Source organism: Eurypyga helias, unplaced genomic scaffold (genome assembly GCF_000690775.1).
Source record: "Eurypyga helias isolate BGI_N326 unplaced genomic scaffold, ASM69077v1 scaffold31001, whole genome shotgun sequence".
Taxonomy (NCBI): domain Eukaryota; kingdom Metazoa; phylum Chordata; class Aves; order Eurypygiformes; family Eurypygidae; genus Eurypyga; species Eurypyga helias.
The window spans coordinates 23,118-42,805 of NW_010233258.1; the positions used below are offsets into that span (position 1 = coordinate 23,118).

The 19,688-nt window shown below is 39.6% G+C and overlaps 1 protein-coding gene across 1 annotated transcript in view; it reads left to right on the forward strand.

The window, feature by feature from the left end:
• The window catches only part of NEK11 (NIMA-related kinase 11), a gene marked incomplete at its 5' end in the record, with an annotated part of 53,167 nt that overhangs the window by 18,511 nt on the left and 14,968 nt on the right, over positions 1 to 19,688 (forward strand). Inside the window, 3 exons of the mRNA XM_010161690.1 lie at positions 6,703 to 6,827; positions 12,115 to 12,175; positions 16,602 to 16,698. Of these exons, the coding sequence (XP_010159992.1) occupies positions 6,703 to 6,827; positions 12,115 to 12,175; positions 16,602 to 16,698 (283 nt within the window). The remainder of the gene's footprint in view (positions 1 to 6,702; positions 6,828 to 12,114; positions 12,176 to 16,601; positions 16,699 to 19,688) is intronic.

Consider the following 19,688-nt stretch of genomic DNA (forward strand, 5'->3'; position numbering starts at 1 on the left):
AAACATGTTTGAAAGTACACTTTGACTGATCAAAAAAGTTTAAAATAGCTCAAGGGCTAAGGGAGTTTTAAATTGATGTCGTAAGGTAGCTTTGTGGTCATTTTTCCTTTAATTTACAGCTCTTGCTCTGTTCCTGCTGGAAACTGTGCAAATAATAGGGCAACCTTTACAACAATAGGGCCTCTTTGCACATAAAGGAAATGGCTTCCAAGACTCACTAAGTGCTCCCTGTTATTGACTACATCACTATATTGTTCTTTCTTTTCATTCACCCACCAGTACTAAAAGGCTTTCTGAATATTTGGAAAATTTTTAGCTTTGCTGAACGTTAAACCATATTTGAAAGGCAGCCTGGCATCATCTTCAATGTCAACTGCCTACCAAAGCTCCCATTTCCATATACGTGACAATTAGAAACTCAGTAGAAAAAAATAACCAAAATCACTCAGAAAATTAGGGGAAAAAATATGATGAAAGTGTTCCTTCCTGCTGTTCATTTTTGTTACCAACTCCTTTAGTAACCTCTTTCTTCCTCTCATGCTTAGCTTCTGTACATATTGATAAAATACTGGAAGGTGGAAGGTTTGGGGGTAAGAACTGTGTCCTTCAAATAAAACACGTTTCTTGGAAATTTCATTTTTGTTTTTAAAAAAAAGTATTTTTTCCTTGGAAAAGCATTTTGAACTAACCACTTCATTTCTAACATCAAGTAGTAGAAGATCCCCATAAGGCTACTGTGATTTACATCCTCTTTATTTTTCCTAGACATTTCACAATAAAAAAATCGTCGCTCTGTAAAGCTCCCAAGTGAAATGAAGATTTTTTTTTTCCCATGATATAAAATGCTAAAAGGAGAATTCTAAAACATGAATGTTTAACATTGGTCATATTTCAAGATCTCATTTAGAACAACCCATTTTACTTTATGTCTATGCTGTCCATGGCCATGTCAGGAGGTAATTCATTTAATAACTTCACAGTCCTTTTGTGCTTAGCCAAAAGGCTCGTACAAGACTTTAATGGGCACAAAAGTCCTGCTACATCCCTTAGTTCATTTCTTAAGCAATGAATTTTTCTGAAAGTCTTTTCCAGCCTAGTTTAGAAGAGCTGGACAAAAGCTTCCACTGACATTCTGAACAATGAAGCTTCAGAGCTTAATTATGCGCATCTCGTCTATAGCTGACCAAAGGTTGGCGATTCCCTTTCATGGAAACTTTTAAAGTTCTTTGTCTTGCACTGGGGAAAAAGAAAATCAATCTGAGTGAGCTTAAATTATAATAATGGAGTTATCTGATTTTTCTAATCATATGAGCATTGACCTGATCTGCAGAGGGGTGCAGAGCCCTTGCTCTCCTTTGCGGTAGAATTTCTCATTCAGCATTATGTAGCTCAAGGAAACGTATCTCTAGGTTTCAAACCTTCCTCCTAGTGACAGTGCTTCAGCTCTTTGTTTTCTCTCTTGAAATAAGGACTGTGATAACTGAGGCACTACCCTGAAGAGTGCTGGCCAGCCCTTATCACCATCTCCATTTGACGATGCTTGTGAGAATGCATATGTGTCACAGGGGTATACAGAAACAGGCAAGTTTCTGCTCAGCTTGTGAGAGTGCATGTTAAATATATGCCCACACACAAATGCATCTGGGGTAATTCTATATGGTTTGTTTGTGGAGCATGATGTAACCACAGAAATATAAAATAATCTAGGTCAGAAGAGACCTCTGGCAGTCCAATGCCCTGCTCAGAGCAGATCAGGTTGCTCAGGGCTGTATCTGGTCAAGTCTTGAACACCTCCAAGGATTGAAGTCCTACCTTCTTTGAGCCCTGTTCCAGTATTTCATCACTCTCACTGTCATTTTTTTTCCTAATGTCAAACTGGAATTTATGATGTTCTAGCTGATGTTTGTTGCCTCCTGTCCTATCCCTATCACCTCTGGGAAGAGTCTGGCTCCACTTTCCTTTTGTCCTCTGGTAAAACAGTTGTAGGCAGCAATAAAGTTTCCCCTTTACCTTCCCTTCTCAGGGCTGAGCGGACACCCCTCTCCCAGCACCTCCTTGCACACCAGGCGCTCCAAACCCCTGCCCAGCTTAAGGGCTGATGTGACACTTGTTTCGGTAGGTACCACCTGCTCAGATGGGATCAAAATGGAATTTGCTGATGAGTTTCCACAGAAAGGCAAGGACCAGGGCCTCCTTTGTTACTGGTGAGGTACTGCCCGTTGGCTGTCTTGCAGCCAGCACAAGGCAGGATTTAAGACAGAGGAATGCTTTGCTCTTGCCTCAGACCCCAGCATGGCTCATGTACAAAGACTTGGAAGGAGGGATGTGCAAGTGTCTGTGTCCTGGCCCCTCCTCTTCATTTCTTGAGCTCTCTGTGGCAGTGTGTGGTAGCAGAGATGTGGTAGCACTGCTTTTTAGTGTCTTGGTTCATGTCACCATTACGTTGAGTGCGTTACATCTCATGACAGCGTAAGTTTGTCGGAGCAGTTGAATGATTTGCTCCTCACATTGCTGTCTCTAGTACTGCGCAGACTGAGGACTGTAGCTACAAGGAACTACAGCAGTTTTTTCTTAAACTGAGAAAATCTGCCTTTTTCCAGAGATGCAGTAAAGCCTCGGGATGAAAAAAGTACAGTCGTCCTTAAGAGCCAACTGTGACTTTGTTACTGTGAATACAAGTGGTGAAAATGAACATACGTTATATCTTTTTTCTCCTTCTCCTCCTTTTCTTAAATCAAATGGGTCTTACTTATTGTCTTCTGCCTGCACTGGAATGTGAGAATGCTGTGTCAATGTACCAATTATGAGTATGACTTCAAGCAAGAGAAAATTAAATAAATTTATCAAAGTATTTTCATCTCTTTGGAGAAAATAGCTGTTGTTGCCAAGTTACCATGCTACCTGAAACAAACCCTTGCTGGATTTAAGCAAAATATTACGAGTATCGCATTCCTTTGTTTTCTGCAGAAAATTTCCTGGAAAATAACCATGCTTTTATGATTTTTTTTTTTTTTTTTTAGATAATGTGTTTTTACCTTTCCTTCCACTATAAGCATCATGGTAATATATAGAAAGGTATCTAAGGAGAAATGTTGTTATTCAGTGCTCGTTTTCTTTTGAATATCTAATAGCAAACACCAAGCCTCTCAGTGCTCTACCTAAGTTGCCTAGCAAGACGTAAGCAATAGGTGAGTTTGTTCTGAACAAAGTGCTTTGTAAGCAAGTGAAAGGCACCGTGGCTGCCCTTAGTGCAATATGCACAGCTAGATAAAACGTAATGCATTTTCAGAGATCAGCTGACAGATCAGGGGGCATGAGAGGGCAGAAGCAGCAGTAGAGACCTTCCTTTCTGCTCCATGGGGAGTGTCTAAGTATGTTGGATCAGAGGGAGGATGGGCATCTGAGGGACAGCTATATTACAGCAGTGTTGCAGTCATCAGGCTGCGTGTTCTACCAGGTGGCACAGTATTAGAAACCTTTACATTGGATGTTACCATAGCCTTTTTTTCCCAAGGGTCTGTGAGGAAACTGGAGTCCTTGCCTACCACATGTATGCTGCATAGGGTGACTGTCGCATGTGAGGAATGGGGTCATTTGGACTTGCTGTGCTGGGGCTGGTCAGGAGTGCTGCCTGAGCAAGGGGGGCCAGTGGGCTGCAGGTGGTGTCAGGACCTTCTTACATGCGACACTGTTCCTCTCCCAGCTCACTCCACTTACCTGCACTTAGACTTTACTAGGCCAGCATGGCTACAGGTCACCATGTTGATTTATGATACCTCCTATGCAAAAGCCAGCTTGTGTGGTCTTAAAGTTAGGCCAATCCTGGGTCTCAACTAAATAAGCTGTTCTATATTCAGATTAATTCTGCATCTGTGGCACATGGATGACTGGGAGTTGGCTCTACTTAGTGGGGCTCAAGGAACTGTTATATGGAACCAGACAATGTAACTGAATGTGTTGACGTTTTGAAGGTGCCTTCTTTAAAGATGCTTGTCATAAACCCAAGAAGTGCTGAAGACTTGTAGTAGCTAAATCCCAAGTTCCCATCCACTAGATATGCTGTCTTCTTTCAGAAATGTCACTTGGAATAGTTTCTGAATCGGGGCCAGTAAACATCTGTACCCGGGAACATCTGTAGTGTCTGAACTAGCATTTAAAATTGTATGACTGAGCTCAGATTAATGAACAGCTGTCAAAACAGTTTCACAAATGGTAAAGTGAGTCATTCTGACAAGGATATAAAAGCTGGTGTGGCAGTGGGGTAGGGCCAGTGCCAGCCCTAAGCCTCCAACACAGTCCGGAGGCATCAGAAGTTCTGGCTGGTCACGGACTCCTTGCATGGTATAGAGCTTTACTGTAGCCAGAATAGACATTTTGAAGTTACATTTATGAGTCAAAAGACTGGTTTCAATACGTTTTTTGTTGGGAAGGGGCGGATTTGGGGTTTTAGTACAACAGTAAACAGAGAAGGAATGTAGGAGGAGAAAACAACTCTGAGAACACTAGTGTAGTTCGATGTTTGCATTATAGCATAATAAATAGGCCAATTCATATGTATTTGAATGCATATATAGACATAGAATGTAGGTGAGCCTAATAAAATTATACTAATCACAGGAATGACAGCCTCTCTGTGAGAAAGAAAAACTAATGTTCACTCCATCTGGAAAAAGAGATGTATCTTCATTTAGTAGTGTTCTTCCCATGCTAATAAGGAATGATATTTAAGATTGTTTGGTTGTTTGTTTGTTTTTTCCCAAAGGTGAAGTGTTAGGCTTTTCTGACAAATATCACTTTGTAGAATTTAAACAGTTAAACATAAAAAGAAATGCTTTCTTTTGTGGGAAAGAGGTTTTGGGTTGGGGGTTCTTCTCCTGGAAGTCCATGTATTGATCCTATTTTCCCTTCCTCTTCCCTTTCCTCTTCCCCTTCCTTTCCCTTCACAACTGAGAAAGGTGAAAAATAGAAATAGGAAGGATTAGAAACTATGGCAGTGGAGCATGGTATTGTTACGCAGCTTCCATAAATATCTTAAACCAGAGAAACCTGAGTGAAAATGTGTTAGCAATTTGGAGGTGAATCAAGTTTATAGAAAAAAGAAGTATTTTTTAAATTACTTTGGAGACAGTAGATAGTAGGGATCATATCTCTACAGGAGAGCTTCAATCACCTAGTGCTGCAGATAAATACATTTTCACCTTTTCCTGAGTTCTCTTTCTTATTCCTTAAAGATTAGAATTATTTCTCCTGCCTAAACTCTAATGTCTTTTAATGGATTTTAATTGTATTCCCTTGTTTAAATCCTTTTGGGTTTTTAATCCATGTGAAACAAGTAAAATAATCTATTAAGCATTTTTAACATCATATTGTTTGAATTGAATTTGTTTCAATGCAGTAATATTTATGATGTCAGTTTGTATTTCTTTAAAGTAGCCAACTTAACTGGGGAGAATGGTGGAAATTGACCTTAGCTAAAGTTAGGACTGTGGTGATTTATGGCAGATGACTATTAAGGGGTTTTTATCTTCAACTAACATTTCCTGTAATAATACCAGGCAAAGATGGATACCAAACACTTTCTTTTTGAAAACTGCTAGCATAAAAATAATTGTTCCTGTGCTTGGATGTAACTTATCTTGGTAAGTCAGTAAGGGACTGCCTAAAATCAAAGCATGGGGTTAGCTCCCCTGGAGCATGTTGTCTTGATGAACGCTTGGGGCTCCTGGTGGGGTGGCTGGCCAGCCAGGCTCCCTTGTCTTCTGATCCTGTCTCTTGCTGCTGAGCTGTGTCCCCCGCAGGCAACTCTGCCTTGCAGCTTTCTACCTAGACAAGTGAGGATTCTGCTTTTTACTCAAATAGTCACCACAGTCCAGCCTCTGCTTAAAATTCAACATGTTCTTAAGTGCTTCCGCTGAGAAAGGACAGCTCACCTGGAAGCTGGTGCAGTCAGCCATTTCCCTAACTCCTTACTTGCGGAGTCTGGGTTGCTAAAGGATTTCATCTGCCGCAGGCTGGGGTGTCTTTCATGCTAGGATGGATATGTTGAGTTTTAATAACAATTATTGTACTTCATGGGCTCATTGGCTGTATTAATACTGCACTAACTGCTGTTATTAAAACTTGTGATGGTAGCAAATGTGGAGAGCATCACACCCAGGTATGGGCAGCTTGACTTTATACCAGTTTCTTTTATTTTTTTATGCTTTTGCTTCAGAGCGGTTGGGAAAAAGATTTTTTTTTTTTCCTTTTATCTTTTAAACATGTGTCTGTCATTTTCCATTTATCTTAGCACTTGTATTTGCCACAGGTTGTGTGTGTTACAGACAACCAAACTGGGGCGTAATTTCCGCTCACGAAAGCTGGATTCAGTTCAGTGCTGATCCTGCTTTAACTAGATGATCCCATGAGGTCCCTTCTAGCCTGAATTATTCTATGGTTCAGTGATTTCTGGCCAAAATCAATATATATCCTTTGAAGTGATTAATTTTCATATGATGAGGATCTGAGTTTTGACCAGAGACAGATTTAACTGTGCTTATCATGTCATCAAAGGTGAATGTTTCAATCCAATAATCTATCCCTTGATTTCAATTACAGAATGCATTGTTAGTGACATAACATGGATGCTATAAAATCCATTTTATCTTGTTAACATCATGCATATTGTCTGTCTATATACTTTAAACTCATAATTGCCTTTAGAGATCCCTGAAGACCCAGAAATTGCAGAAGAATATTATAATGATGAGTTTGAATCCTGTTCAGAAAGCAGTGAAGAGGAGGAGGATGTGGAAGCATCACAGACAGTCTGTAAGACAAATCATCAGGTATATATGACCTTTAGGAAAACATTATACACTTGATGCTCATTTTCCATAGGAAAATGAAGATTTTGTCCTACTGACATTACGGAAATTTGTTTTTGTTAGGAATGTGTGTCTATGTACCATGAATTAATTATGTGTGTATGCATGCGTAATTCTTCTGAGACATGGATGAGGAAAATTCTTGTGATCCTTCAAGATTAATGATAACACTGCCATGAATGCCTGGAGGTGGATTGTTGTTGGTAAACTTCCTTGTGACTGTAAAAAACTCAGAGTGAGGTTCTCTCACATGTCAGTTCTGTGTAAATTAAGTTCAAGCTGGAAGTACACTTCAAGCATAAGATCTAAGTTCCAGCTCTAATTCCTTGGCAAAGAGAGGCACATCTAGTAGCCACTTCTTCCTGCCTATATTAGACATATTTTCTAGGACAGTGTGATGAACTGTGAGCCTGAACAACCGCAAGACCTGACCAGCAAATCTGTAGGCTTTCTCAAGAATCTTAGAAAGTGTCAGTGAAGAGAAAAATTACTATTGAAAGGCTTAAAGTAGCTTTATCAGGTGGGGTTGCTGTAAGAAAGTGTTAGGGATTGCAGTGGAAAGAAGACTGAAGATTATAGGAAAAGGCACCTAATTTAGATCTGATCAGAATGACCTGAGATGAAATTTGTCTCCAGTGATCGTCTCAGTGAAATCAATGAAATTAAATGCCCAAGTCAGTTCTGAAGAGAGATCTTCCTAAGGTATTCAGGAACAATTAATGCCTCTGAATGGTACCATCTGGTTCTGCTTAGGATCATATATGTTATTTTGAGTTCATGTATAAATTTTGCAGAAAGGAGTGTGATGTCTTCTGCATTTTAGGGAACTAACCATGTATGCTAATACTCTTCACTAAATTATAAATAACTTGTACTGATTTTTGACAATTTTTAACTAATATCTTCTTTAAGATGTAGTTTTTAAGGCAAAAATAAAATGTTTGTGTGAGAAATCAGAACTCTTCTTCTACAGCAGTAGCAGGGAGTCCTAAAATTATGTCACCAGTTAAACTTGAAGTGTACTCAGTTTCATTTGATCTAGAAACGTCTTCCTAGCTTTCAAACTAAACACACAGGATCCTTTAAAATTCAGGATTGGTTTGTACAGTAGTTATAATTAGTCAATTGTAAATCAGTGGAATATTTAAGACAATGCTTTTTTTTTTTCAGTTTGCTGAGTCTGTGTTTACCCACAACGCATAGATATGCAAACACTCTGTTGCCCAGAAAGTCTACCACGAGATATTCTTGAAAATAAATTATTGCTCACTTTCATCAGACTTTGATATATTTCTTTTTCTTTCTAGAATGCCTTTTAAAATTTTCATTCAACTTTCATTGACGGCATCATTAAGTGTCAATCAATAGTGTTTTTGAACAGGCAGGCTGCTGCTTAGAATTAATGAAGACCAGGAGATAAAAATAGAATTCTCAATAATGCAGCATAAATTAGGTGTTGGCAGTCAAATCTGAGCAACGACATTCCCTCATTCGCAGTGACTCAGACTTTGGTGGTGACAAGAACTGGCACTGTGGGCTGGAAGAGCTGTCCCATTGGCACCTCTTTTCTCTGTGCAACCCTGATGGCCATGGGACTTCAATCTGTCAGTCGTCTGTGTGCACACAGAGCATTAACCCTCTGTGAGCTGGCCTGCAGAGATTGTCTGGGAAGTACCCTCTGTGAGCATCTGCCTTTTGGGACTTCTGCTATCAAAGAAACAAATTGTCTTGTTTTTCTTATGTTGACCCCAGCACCTTAGATAAAACAGAAGTGTGCTTCTGGGTATTGACACAGTCATCTTTTCTTTCTCTTGGGAAGTCAGCATAATTTTCAATTTTCCCCTTCTCAAGTGAAAAATTCTACAGTAAGTCTGAGGTCGAAGTAGACTGAACATAGCGGTGCAAATCTGGACACCTATGTCTGGACTAACGGAAAGTCTGTACAGTAAGGGGAAATAAACAAGTGTTTTTAGGGAATAATGTTATCTTGATGTAAACATCTAATGTAGGTTAGACGGAATATGCTGAGAGATCCCTCTTTCTCTTTGGTGATTAAAAAAGGGATCTACAGTTATTACCACGCATGGAACATCTTCATTCTGGATGTCAACAGTTATGTGAGATGAATCCCACTCAAAGGTAGGTGGGATCATGCTCAGTATTAACAATAAGCTTCAAATCCTACCAGAATAGATTTGATCTTGCTAGTATATAGCAAGAATTTGCTTCTACAGTCACTTACTTAATACCAAAACTCCTACTCCTATTTCTATGATGGGATTCGTACTCTTAAACCCTTTCTTCAAAAATACCTTCATAAATTAAGCCTTTGGAGGTGTGTGTTAATAAAGTATTCATTCCACTGCAAAACAGGATAAGGACTTGTATGGTATTTAACTTCCTAAGCTGTGCAAATCTCTCAGTTTTCCAAAGCCAAGATTGCTTTACTAGTTACTTCTGTGCAGAGGGTGTGGAAATGCTACATCTGGCAGTGCTCCCTGGTGACCCCATTACTTCAAACAATGATTAAAAAGAATTCTGACGTTCATGCAGTAGCATGGGGTCAGGAAAGTCATCTAATTGAACCACACATTGGGGTGCATGATGCAGAAAGAGATCTGAGCTGTTTATTCAAGCTATATTAGGCTCACACAGATGTCAAGGCAGACTGGGGAGTAGTGACCTTACGTGGGATGCAACATCCCTCCACTTAAGAAGGCAGAGTTAGGCACTGGAACAGTGTAATTTAAAAAGTTTAAGATGAGAGCTGAGACAGGTATTTTTCCCTTGTTGGTATCTTTCAATACAGCCTGTGTGTTTTCAGCTACATTGTTCAGTTGCAGGTATGGAGTTACCACCAACTTCAGACTCTTAGCACATCTGGGCCTCTCATCTTAGTTGTACCCTTGGAGTTTAGTGTCTTTTGTTGCTCTGTTCTGGAGCAGAAATGCAGATTGCCAGCTTTCAAGCAACAATTTGCCAATTTCCTTTCCAGACTTCTACCTCTTCAGGTTTATGGCTTTTTTCCACATTTTTTTTTTTTTGAACACTGCTTTCTAATTAGGGGGAAAATGTGAAAGAGAATGAGAAACTGTTTCTAAAAAAAATAAAAACTATGAAGCTTAGGAGAGGTTTCATCTTGAAAAGTTAGTGCACAGTGAAACTTCCATTGGCTTTGACTGAGCTGAGATGCTAAGGGATGCTTTTTACTGCAGTTTATCACCTTGTTCTTTGTGTTTTCTTTCAGTGACAACAAAAGTAAATTCGCCCTCTTTGTTTTGACAGTCTACTAATGTGGTACATTAGCTTCCTATTTCCAATTTCCAGGTCACTTCTGAGATTGTCAAACCAGATAATCAGCTGGTATAAATTATCATAGCTCCAGCGGGTGTGGGTGGTCTGTGTGCTGCCACCCAACAAATGCTCCACTGGATTCCTAACACACTCTTTGGCAGGGCCTGTTGCTGTTAGAAAGGGGTTGGTTTGTTCTGAATTGGAAATGTGCAGGCACTCCTCCACGCTGGCCTTTGTGCATAAGAGTGCCTCTCTTCTGTGCGTCTGTCCGAGTCCCTTGCTTGTTCCTGAGGGCTTTGCTTTCATTACAAAGAAGAGAAACTTTAGAGAAATACATTAAATAGATAAGCATGTTAAATGAAACAGCTAAAATCCTCTTGGATTGCTAAACCCAAATGGAGAAAAGGTACAGATAGTTTCTCCCTCTGTTGATTAAACATTTACTCAACTATTTACCACTATGTGAAAATTACATTATCTTCCTCATTTAAATTTTATTTCAAGATCGCCAAGTTAAGTCAGTGAGTTTACTTGAAAACCAGTCGTGATGAAAGTGGTGAAGTGTATCTTTTGCCTTACAGTGTAAGGAGAAAAAAATCATCTCAGTTGTGATATGTGGAGTAAATATGATGTGCTGTTGTGAGAAGTCAGTGGTTTGGGAATTACAGCCTTTATCCCATTAAAAAAGAAAAAGGGGTTTTATTAAAGCAATTATATTAGTATTGTATGTGGTCATTTACCATGTTTTTGTCTCTCTGTCTATAGATTTCCAGTTAACAGTTATTAATAATGAAAATAAAAATAAATAAATACAGATTTATATTAACAAAAACTCAATATCAAATTTTATTTCTGAATGAAAAATATATAATAACTTTTTAATGAAGTCTTAAAAGTTCATTTTATTTTTATTTTTTTACAAATACAGAGAAATTATATCTGTAATACTGTCTTTCCTAATTCAACAGTCAATAGACATCTTATATTTAAATGTAATGCATTACGTAGCATTTCCTGTGCACTTTACTGCTAACTGGCAAAAGGCCCAGTTAAGCAGGTTTAGCTTAAGTTGGTCATCTGAAGTAAATCAGGCACTTTGGGTGGGCTGCAGAACTGGAAACCCTGCAGCTGCCTTTATCCAGCCCCACAGGACCCTACAGGCTGGCCCTAAAGGGCAAAGAGGCTCCTTCAGACCTGCAAGCCTTTGGGCTGAAATGGCCAGCCAAGAAGCTGATTCCCAGTTTACCAACCTCCTAGTTTCTCTTGGACTTTAATAAAAATGTGATCTACTTCCTGGAGTGCAATCATTGCTTAATGGCCAGATCTTTAAATTTCATCTGTGTACGCAAACAGCATTTCACCTGAAAGATATCATGGCAAAACTGTTAATCATCCGTCTGGTAATGGAATACTTGAAATAGAAAAGTGCTAAAATCTCTTCTTGATTAAATTTTTTTCAATTAGTCGTTGATACTAGATATGTAAGTAGATGCAATTACACGAAACGTAAGTATTAATTTGCAGTGGGCAGCTATCTAAGCATAAGAAATTTTGGCTTAGCAAAGAAGTACATACCTGCCTTTTTCAATGTAATATTGGTCTAGATATTCCAGGACTAACTGGTGATAAAATGCTGGTGTATTTTCAGAAATTGCACACCACCCTCCACAGTAAACATATCTTCTTTAAACTCCATGCACAGTTGTTCTATACACTTGTGTTCTGCAAGGAATCTGATGTAAATAATTGCTTGGATAGAACATCATTCCCAAGCCTGATCTTTTAGGAGCAGAAAACATAGAAAAGTCCTGAGCAGTGTAGACTCTTTGTAGTCTAGTGTTGACACTCATTGGTGTAAGGGATGTCCCTTATGTTTGTGGGATCATACCTCTGGTACATAGTGTTTATATTTAAGTTTGTGCTCAGACTGATGCTATTCCTTATTTATCCACAGGACAGTGATATTAAGGCAATGGTCAAGTATCTGGAGAGTGTCCTGAATAACAGCTCATTAGGTAAGATGGTATCTCTTCTTTAAATGTAATAGCAGCAGTTATTAGCAGTCTGGTTTTCATCACAGTTCAATTATTTCCATTTGCAACGAAATAACTCAAAAAATGTGATCTTCTCAGAAATGGCTTCCTTGATCTACTGCAGAAAAGTATAAATGTGCCAGAAGAAAAGGCATACACAGTTAAGTGCTTTTGTTGAAAATAATAGAGCCATAAAGCATGCTGGTCAAAAGTGTGGAATGTTGTAACAAGAACTTTTAAGAACTTGGCTTCTGCCATATTTTCTCCTGAGGAAAATATTTAAAGATATGTAGGTTGTTTTATACTTTCTACTGGTAACTGGTAACAATAAGAGAAAATTAATTTAAAAAAATTTTTTTTAATGACGATCTAGGTTTAGATAGTTCTTATCTAAATGAGTCTTGTCTCTTGTCTCTTTAGTCTTATCTAAATGAGTCTCTTGTCTAATGAGACACTTTTCTGTGTCTCATTACAGGCACAGAAAAGTCATGGAGAATTTTAAGTTTGCAATTTAATCCTGAAATCTCCTGCAAATACTGTCTATAAGTTTAGAGTTTGAAAGCCTGGTTTCTCGTGTCCTACTTAAAAGATAAAGAAAACTTCTATGAAAGAGAGCTATTTACTGAGGCTGGCATAATAACTGTCCTCGAAGACCACTGGGTTGAACTGTGCCAGCAGCAGCCTGCATGTGGGTTGCATGAAAGCCCAGCTGAGTTCCCAAAGGCTCCTACAGGGTGGCCAGTCTTGTTTAGATGCCTCATTTACACTCATTGAGTCAGGATAAACCTGAATCTGTGTTATCTTGTGGCTCTGTAATGAGAGTGTAGGGGAAGCCTGGGAAATCCTCCTTCTAGAGGCTCTTCCGGTGCTGAGCTCTGTTTCACCCTTGCTTGTGATCATGGACTGACAGGTAGAGAAAACCAAAGAAGAAAAAGGATGAAAGGGAGTAACCAAACCTGTGCCTGTCATAGTCTTGCAGCCACCAAATCATGTCTGATCACCTCCTGGGTCCCATGTCAGGCAGATCCTTAGGACTGAAGGAAGGAACATTCACATCCAGTTTGTTTTCACGCTCACGGTGATCCCATGGTCTTCAAATTCTGCACTCGTTTATGCATTTGCAACATCATTGCCTGCAGTGGGTTTACAGAAGTAGAAATAGGGACAAAACTTAGCTCTGTGCTTCAATATTTTATTATTTTTATGAAAGAGAGGGATTGCCTTGAGGGCTTCTGGCAATAACCCAGAGTATTGGCCGAAGACACACAGTGGTATTTTTTAAAAAAAATCTTAGTATTAAAGAGACTCTTGTCTTCCCCTTTTACTTTCAGCATTAAAATAAGAAGATGCCTGTTAAAATTATAATATTAAAGAATTAAATCATGCTTTAATCCATAAAATTTCTCTGAGTAGTCTGTGCTGAAACTTAAAGCCCTTCTCCAAGCTGAGTTAGTGATTAGGTTTATATCATCTGCTCCAAACAAATATATGTGATGATAATAGAGATATCTGCTAGGGTCCTTTTTATCTTTGTATGCTCAGTGTCACTGAGGAATTTTAAACATTTACTATTTTAAGTTCTTTCAATGTCAAGCTACAACACTGATGTTGGGGTAATTTATTTATATCTTGCCTTTTTCTTCACCGGGCTACAAATTCATGTTATGTCGAAATTTTCTGTATAGGGTGCATTTTACATAGCTTAGACACCTGTTCTCTTTTTTCATTCTAAAGCTAATTATGTCCACTTCCAGGTCTGCATTTCTTTAACTGATCAGTATCATGTTGGTTATAGCCATGGTCCTTGTTCTGTGTTGATGTATGGGTAGGCAAACAGCTCAAAGATGGGTACAAAATATATTATTAATTGAGTAACTGTTTCAAAGAAAATACCTCTGATATAGAAGTTGGTGTGGGTTATGAATCACCCCAGGATAAATTTTTGATGCTCGTTGTAGCAACAACGTGAGAAGCTTGTTTTCACCGAGAACTCATTTTTTTCTGACTAAGTACACCTTTGCAACATCCTACAATCTGTAGCCCTTGCAGCTGCCTCATGATATCCACAGTCATATTAAATGGAGAGAAAGATGGATACTAGTTTGCCTCTAGAGAATAATTTTTGCTTGGCCAACTGGTGAGTAGTCAAAGTACAAATTATTTAGCCTGGAATCCCAGAAAAAACAAGAAGGATGTCTTTAATAATGAAATGTCGGAAGAGAAGAAGTTATTGTGTCAATAGATTGAACCCACTAAGCAGAAAGAGGGTACTGAGCTCTTACTACAGTGATATATCCTGTAATAATAGTAATACCAGAATTTAGCTATGGTTAAATGTACTCTGTCTTAGGAGAATGCAAAGATTGTATTTTCCTTAAACCACTGGTGCTCAGGGCATCAATTTTTTATTGCTTTTGAAACTCCAAAGCTATACATCTGTACCTTAATTCTATGCTAGTCCATAGAGGAGCGTGCCACCCAGTAAGTCATGAGCATTGCTTTGGACACACTTGGGTTTTCCTCAGGGCCACTCTGAGGACAGCTGAGTTTTCCAACCCTGCTAAGGTAATTGAATGCTTACAGACCCCATGCAAAAATGTGTGGATATACATGTGTCGTGTTACAGTAAACGCCCAGGAAATGTATTTCACATCGATGGGTGAAGCTATTGGTTTGTAGTAAGAACTGAATCTTTTAAACTAGGTTAGCTATACCTCAGTTGTAATACTTAGGCACCAGACAACTGTTAGCCATTAGGTGTAAAGAGAATTTAGGAAAATGTTTTAAAAAGTCAGGTCGTTTATCCATAGCTAGGTAACAGAGCCAGGAAAGCATTTCTTCTCTGGTCTCTCTCCATGCCTGCATCCTATCTTCTGAATCCAGCAAAGCTCTGAATGCAGCAGACACTGAGTAAATCAGTAGGATCCCTCACGATGGAAAGTTTTTTATCTCACTATTCAACCTTCTGTGATCAGGATCTAGAACCATGAAGACATAAGAGCTTAATTCTTGGGAAAGCCATGATTACGCGTTCAGGGAAGCATTCGGTACTCTCTGGGGGTGCCTGTGCTGCTCATAGCAGGGAGGTAGCCGCAAGCTCCCTCTGGCTTCATGTGATTGAGGTTAGCGCAATCCAAGCTAAATCCCAGCTGAAAACCCCTGCCAGGAGGGGAGTGTGTGTTCATTTAGACAAGGCATTGTGTCGGCGTGTTGGTGTGACTTTTGGCTTGTTCATATTGTATGCAGAGCCCTCCCATGTCTGTTCAGAACTCAGGTGGTCTGTGCCACAGCCCACACATTTACGCAGGATGTGCTTCCACCATGAGACGTGATATTCTCCTCTTCTGGGAAGTGAAATCCTAATGCCAAATATTTTGTGAAAAGAAACTAAAATAGCTGCTTTGTTTAGCTTAGCAAATTGAAAGCTCAAGTAGGATTTTTTTTCCAGTTGTGAAGAACTGAAAAGAGCGTTCAAAAGGGAAGGGAAGATTGAGTAAGCTGAAGGGCTGGCACAGGAGGAAGATGAGCATGAACTGGTCAATAAATAAGTTTTGACAGGAAATTAAAGGAGAGATTTTAGCAACTAGGTCACAGGGAGGCTCTGGAATTGTCTTCCAATGGGAGCAGTAGGGGCAATAAATAAATAAATCCCTTAGGTTAAGCAGGGACTTGTGTGATGGAATGGCAACGTGAAATTGCTGGATATTTGAGCTGACAACCCTGACAGTCCTCTGTGATTCAGCACTTCTGTGTTCCCATGGATGAACACCACAGCGGTCTGTGAGCATCACCATTGCAACAGCCCACGAGTCCTGTAAGCAGAAAAGAGGATGTGTATATTTCTGACATATATATACATGTACTTACATGTACAGGTATGTTTTAATACATATATGCATACATAAGAGTACCTTCCTCTGAAGGGGAAAGTGATGTCATAAGTTAAATACTTTCAGTTTACAGTAATGACCACAGTAAAACAGAGACTTGCCTGTTAAGAAGAAGGTTCTTGCTCTTATTTCTAAGTGCAAGAACAGTGGAAGAAAATATGTATTGTCTAAGGAAATTTCATTTTGTAGAATATTTCTCTCTCCCCACACCTCCCCGAGTGACTGTCCATTCTGTTGTAATGTAATTCCCCATGTGCTACACGGAATGAAAATTGTTGTTACAATTCTAGTGCCTTTAAGCTATAAAACTACTTGTCCCTCAGAAAGGAGTTGTCCTTAATGTGCATTTAATAATCTAATTCATCTTTAATTAATGTGTCGCTACCTTGTGAGAATCAGGAATAGTCTTCCTCCTTCTGACTGCCCTTGACTCTGCAGTAGAGCTCAGGGGATGCATAAGGCTATGTGAGTAGAGCTCAGGGGTGAATAAGGTTATGTGTCTGTGCATTGATTTGTAGGTTCGGGGACTGTCACCGGAGTGTCTCCAAGGGCGCCCCAGGGATTCAGAGCTCTCAACAGCGCTATGGCTGAGACCAAACTGAAACGCATGAGGGAGTAAGTAGCATACTTATATGTTAACAATATTCAGACAAAGAGAATAGGCTTGAAAGACTGCAGAACACAGCAAAGAAAACCACATGTTGTTTCCCCACTGAAAAAACCTCCTTCAACAAAAAAAAGTGGATGGTAAGTTATTCTTTGCAGACTGGATTCCTACTTGCCTTCACAGAGGATGAAGGTTGACTGTCACTTCTGATTGTTTTCTGGTAATCTGCACAATCACTGTCCTCCTTCCAGGATCTAGTTTGCCTTCACTGCTGTCGGTGTCGTTTTCAACTTTGCTTTGTTTATTAGCTCAGCACGTGCCCATAAATCACCTTCAGGTATCCATATTTCCCACCATGTTTACTCCCTCAGCCACACTTCATTCCTGCCTGGAAGGAAAGACTAGTGGATTTGTTTCCCATGACGATATGATGATTTAAACCAAACACGATTGCTGTTGGCTGAGATTTCCAAATGAGACAAAGGAATTTACGTGTGCAGCTCCCTTTGAAACTCATTGTCTAATTGGTTTCAGCATCATTGAAGCCCCAGCTTTATTAATAAAGATTTTAATGTCTTAATAAAACAAAGATCTGTGCTTCCTTTCTAGAATGTACTGGTTAATGTATCTTGAGGCTTTTATTTTGATTCAGTAATTTCTGGCCTTTCAAGGTTTATTGCACCCTAATTTAGGCCCTGATCTGATAATCATAATGCTGTGTTTTATTTCTGAACTCAGATTTTTTTCGCAGTGTTGCAACATTCAACTGATCTCAGTTGTAAACTCTTTAAAAAAGGGCAGTTTTCTCTTGTGTGGGTGGACAGTGCCAGCAATATGGTGGATGTTATCAGAATACAAATAAGTTCAAACAGTTAATACTAGTAGTTAAAGTGAATCCCTACAGAAAATGACCACAACCACAACGGCATTGATGCCAATCACTGTTTAAAACAAATTACAGTGCTAAATGCACTGTTTATTCAAGGGAAATACTGATCAGATTTACTCCAGGTAGAAGTTGTTCAGTTTTATGTTATTTCAAAATGCAGCAGCTCCTAGGGTTTCAGTTCATAGCTTACCCTTTTTTGTGCAGCTAGTCAGGTGGTCTCACAGCCTGCCGCTCTGATTGCTTTCCATTCCCTTTTCCTGGAAAGTCCTTACAAAAATCGCATCATGTTTTGCCAACTAGTTGCAAGGTGAGGTTGTTTAGTCAAAATGCCTGCTAATCTTACAGCCTTCACCTTGTGTTCTCATGGTTACAGGATAAACCTGAACTATTAGACTTCATAGTCATTGCTTTTAGTGCTGAGGTACAATTAAATCACTTGCTGCTTTCAGATTCTGTTTTTCCAGTGCTGTTGCATGCTTTCAGAGTTTGTTGGTTCTGACAGAATAAGCACGTCATGGTGGTTAAATGCTGAAAAATTTGGAACTGCTGTTACATGATCCTTTGGAAATGTCACATTTCAGAATAGTTTATAAACTACCCATAAGCTAATGAAAAGCCTGATTAATTGCAGTAATTCACACTTTCCAGGCTTTGGAAAACTTTCCTAGTCATGTCAATCCTGAATGGGAACAGTCAGCTGGGTCTGTGGGCCGAAAACTTCCAGCAGATCATACCCAAGAATGATTGTCATGTTACACTCATTAGGAGAGCAAATTAAAGGAGGGAGGTTTAGTTTGGGGTTTGTTTGGGGTTTTTTTTTGGTAAAGGTACAGATCTCCTTTTGTGTACTGTACTAGCTACTTCAGAGAAGTCTATCAAAATATTTACTCACGTTATTGCCCTTTCTCCTAAACATACTATGACCCTGTCATTTTCTGAATATGTAAAAGTGACTGAGTATGTTAATTGCTTGGAAGTTAGGCTGTTAAATAAACAAGTGAGTGAGCACAGTACCCTCACACACATACACAAGAAGATCCCTGCAGAGTCTTACATGTGGCCAGTCTGCACACAGAGCACAGTGAGGGAGTTTTCAGTGGTGAGAAGGAAGTACATCTGGCTGCAGAATGATGCATGAAGCCTCAGCTGCTCTGTTCATCCCTCAGCAAACTTCACGTGATGTGACATACTTCATCCACACAGCAGTGCTGCTTAGGCAAGGCTAATATAATTCAAACCTGTGCTATTCAGTTTTACTCAGGAAGCCACAGATTTATGGTAGGGTCTTCCAGTTGACAGCTTCTAATGAAAGAGAGATTGTGGGGGGTTTTTTGTCTTAAAGAAACGAAGTAGCTGGAGTCCTTATGAAGAAACAGAAAAGAGTAACAGTGGAAAAAACAAATGCAGTGAAATCTGCCTAAGTGGCAAGTCACTGTAGAAACAGTAGTAATGAAGGTTTGAAATTGGTGCCATTTTCATAGCATAGAATCATTTTTGTTGAAAAAGACCTTTAGGATCATCAAGTCCAACCATTAACCCAGCACTGCCAAGTCCACCACTAAACATCTACAGATCTCTTAAATACCTCCAGGGATGGTGACTCAACCACTTCCCTGGGCAGCCTGGTTCTGTGCCTCACAACCCTTTCAGTGAAGAGATTTTTCCTCATATCCAATTTAAACCTCCCTGGGGCAACTTGAGGCCATTTCCCCTTGTCCTATCACTTATTAATTGGGAGAAGAGACCAACTCCTACCTCTCTGGACCCTCCTTTCAGGGAGCTGTACAGAGCAATCAGGTCTCCCCTGAGCCTCCTCTTCTCCAGGCTGAACACCCCCAGCTCCCTCAGCCTCTCCTCACGGGACTTGTGCTCCAGACACTTCCCCAGCTCCGTTCCCTTCTCTGGACACGCTCCAGCCCCTCAGTGTCTAACTTGCAGTGAAGGGCCCAACACTGAACACAGGATTTGAGGTGCAACCTCACCAGTGCCTAGTGCAGGGAGACAATCACCTCCCTAACTGTAAAATAACACAGACTCTTACAGCAAAAAGGCCTTCTAGCCATTTTTAGTTGACACATGACTGATATGGGCTTGCAAACAACTTCAGCA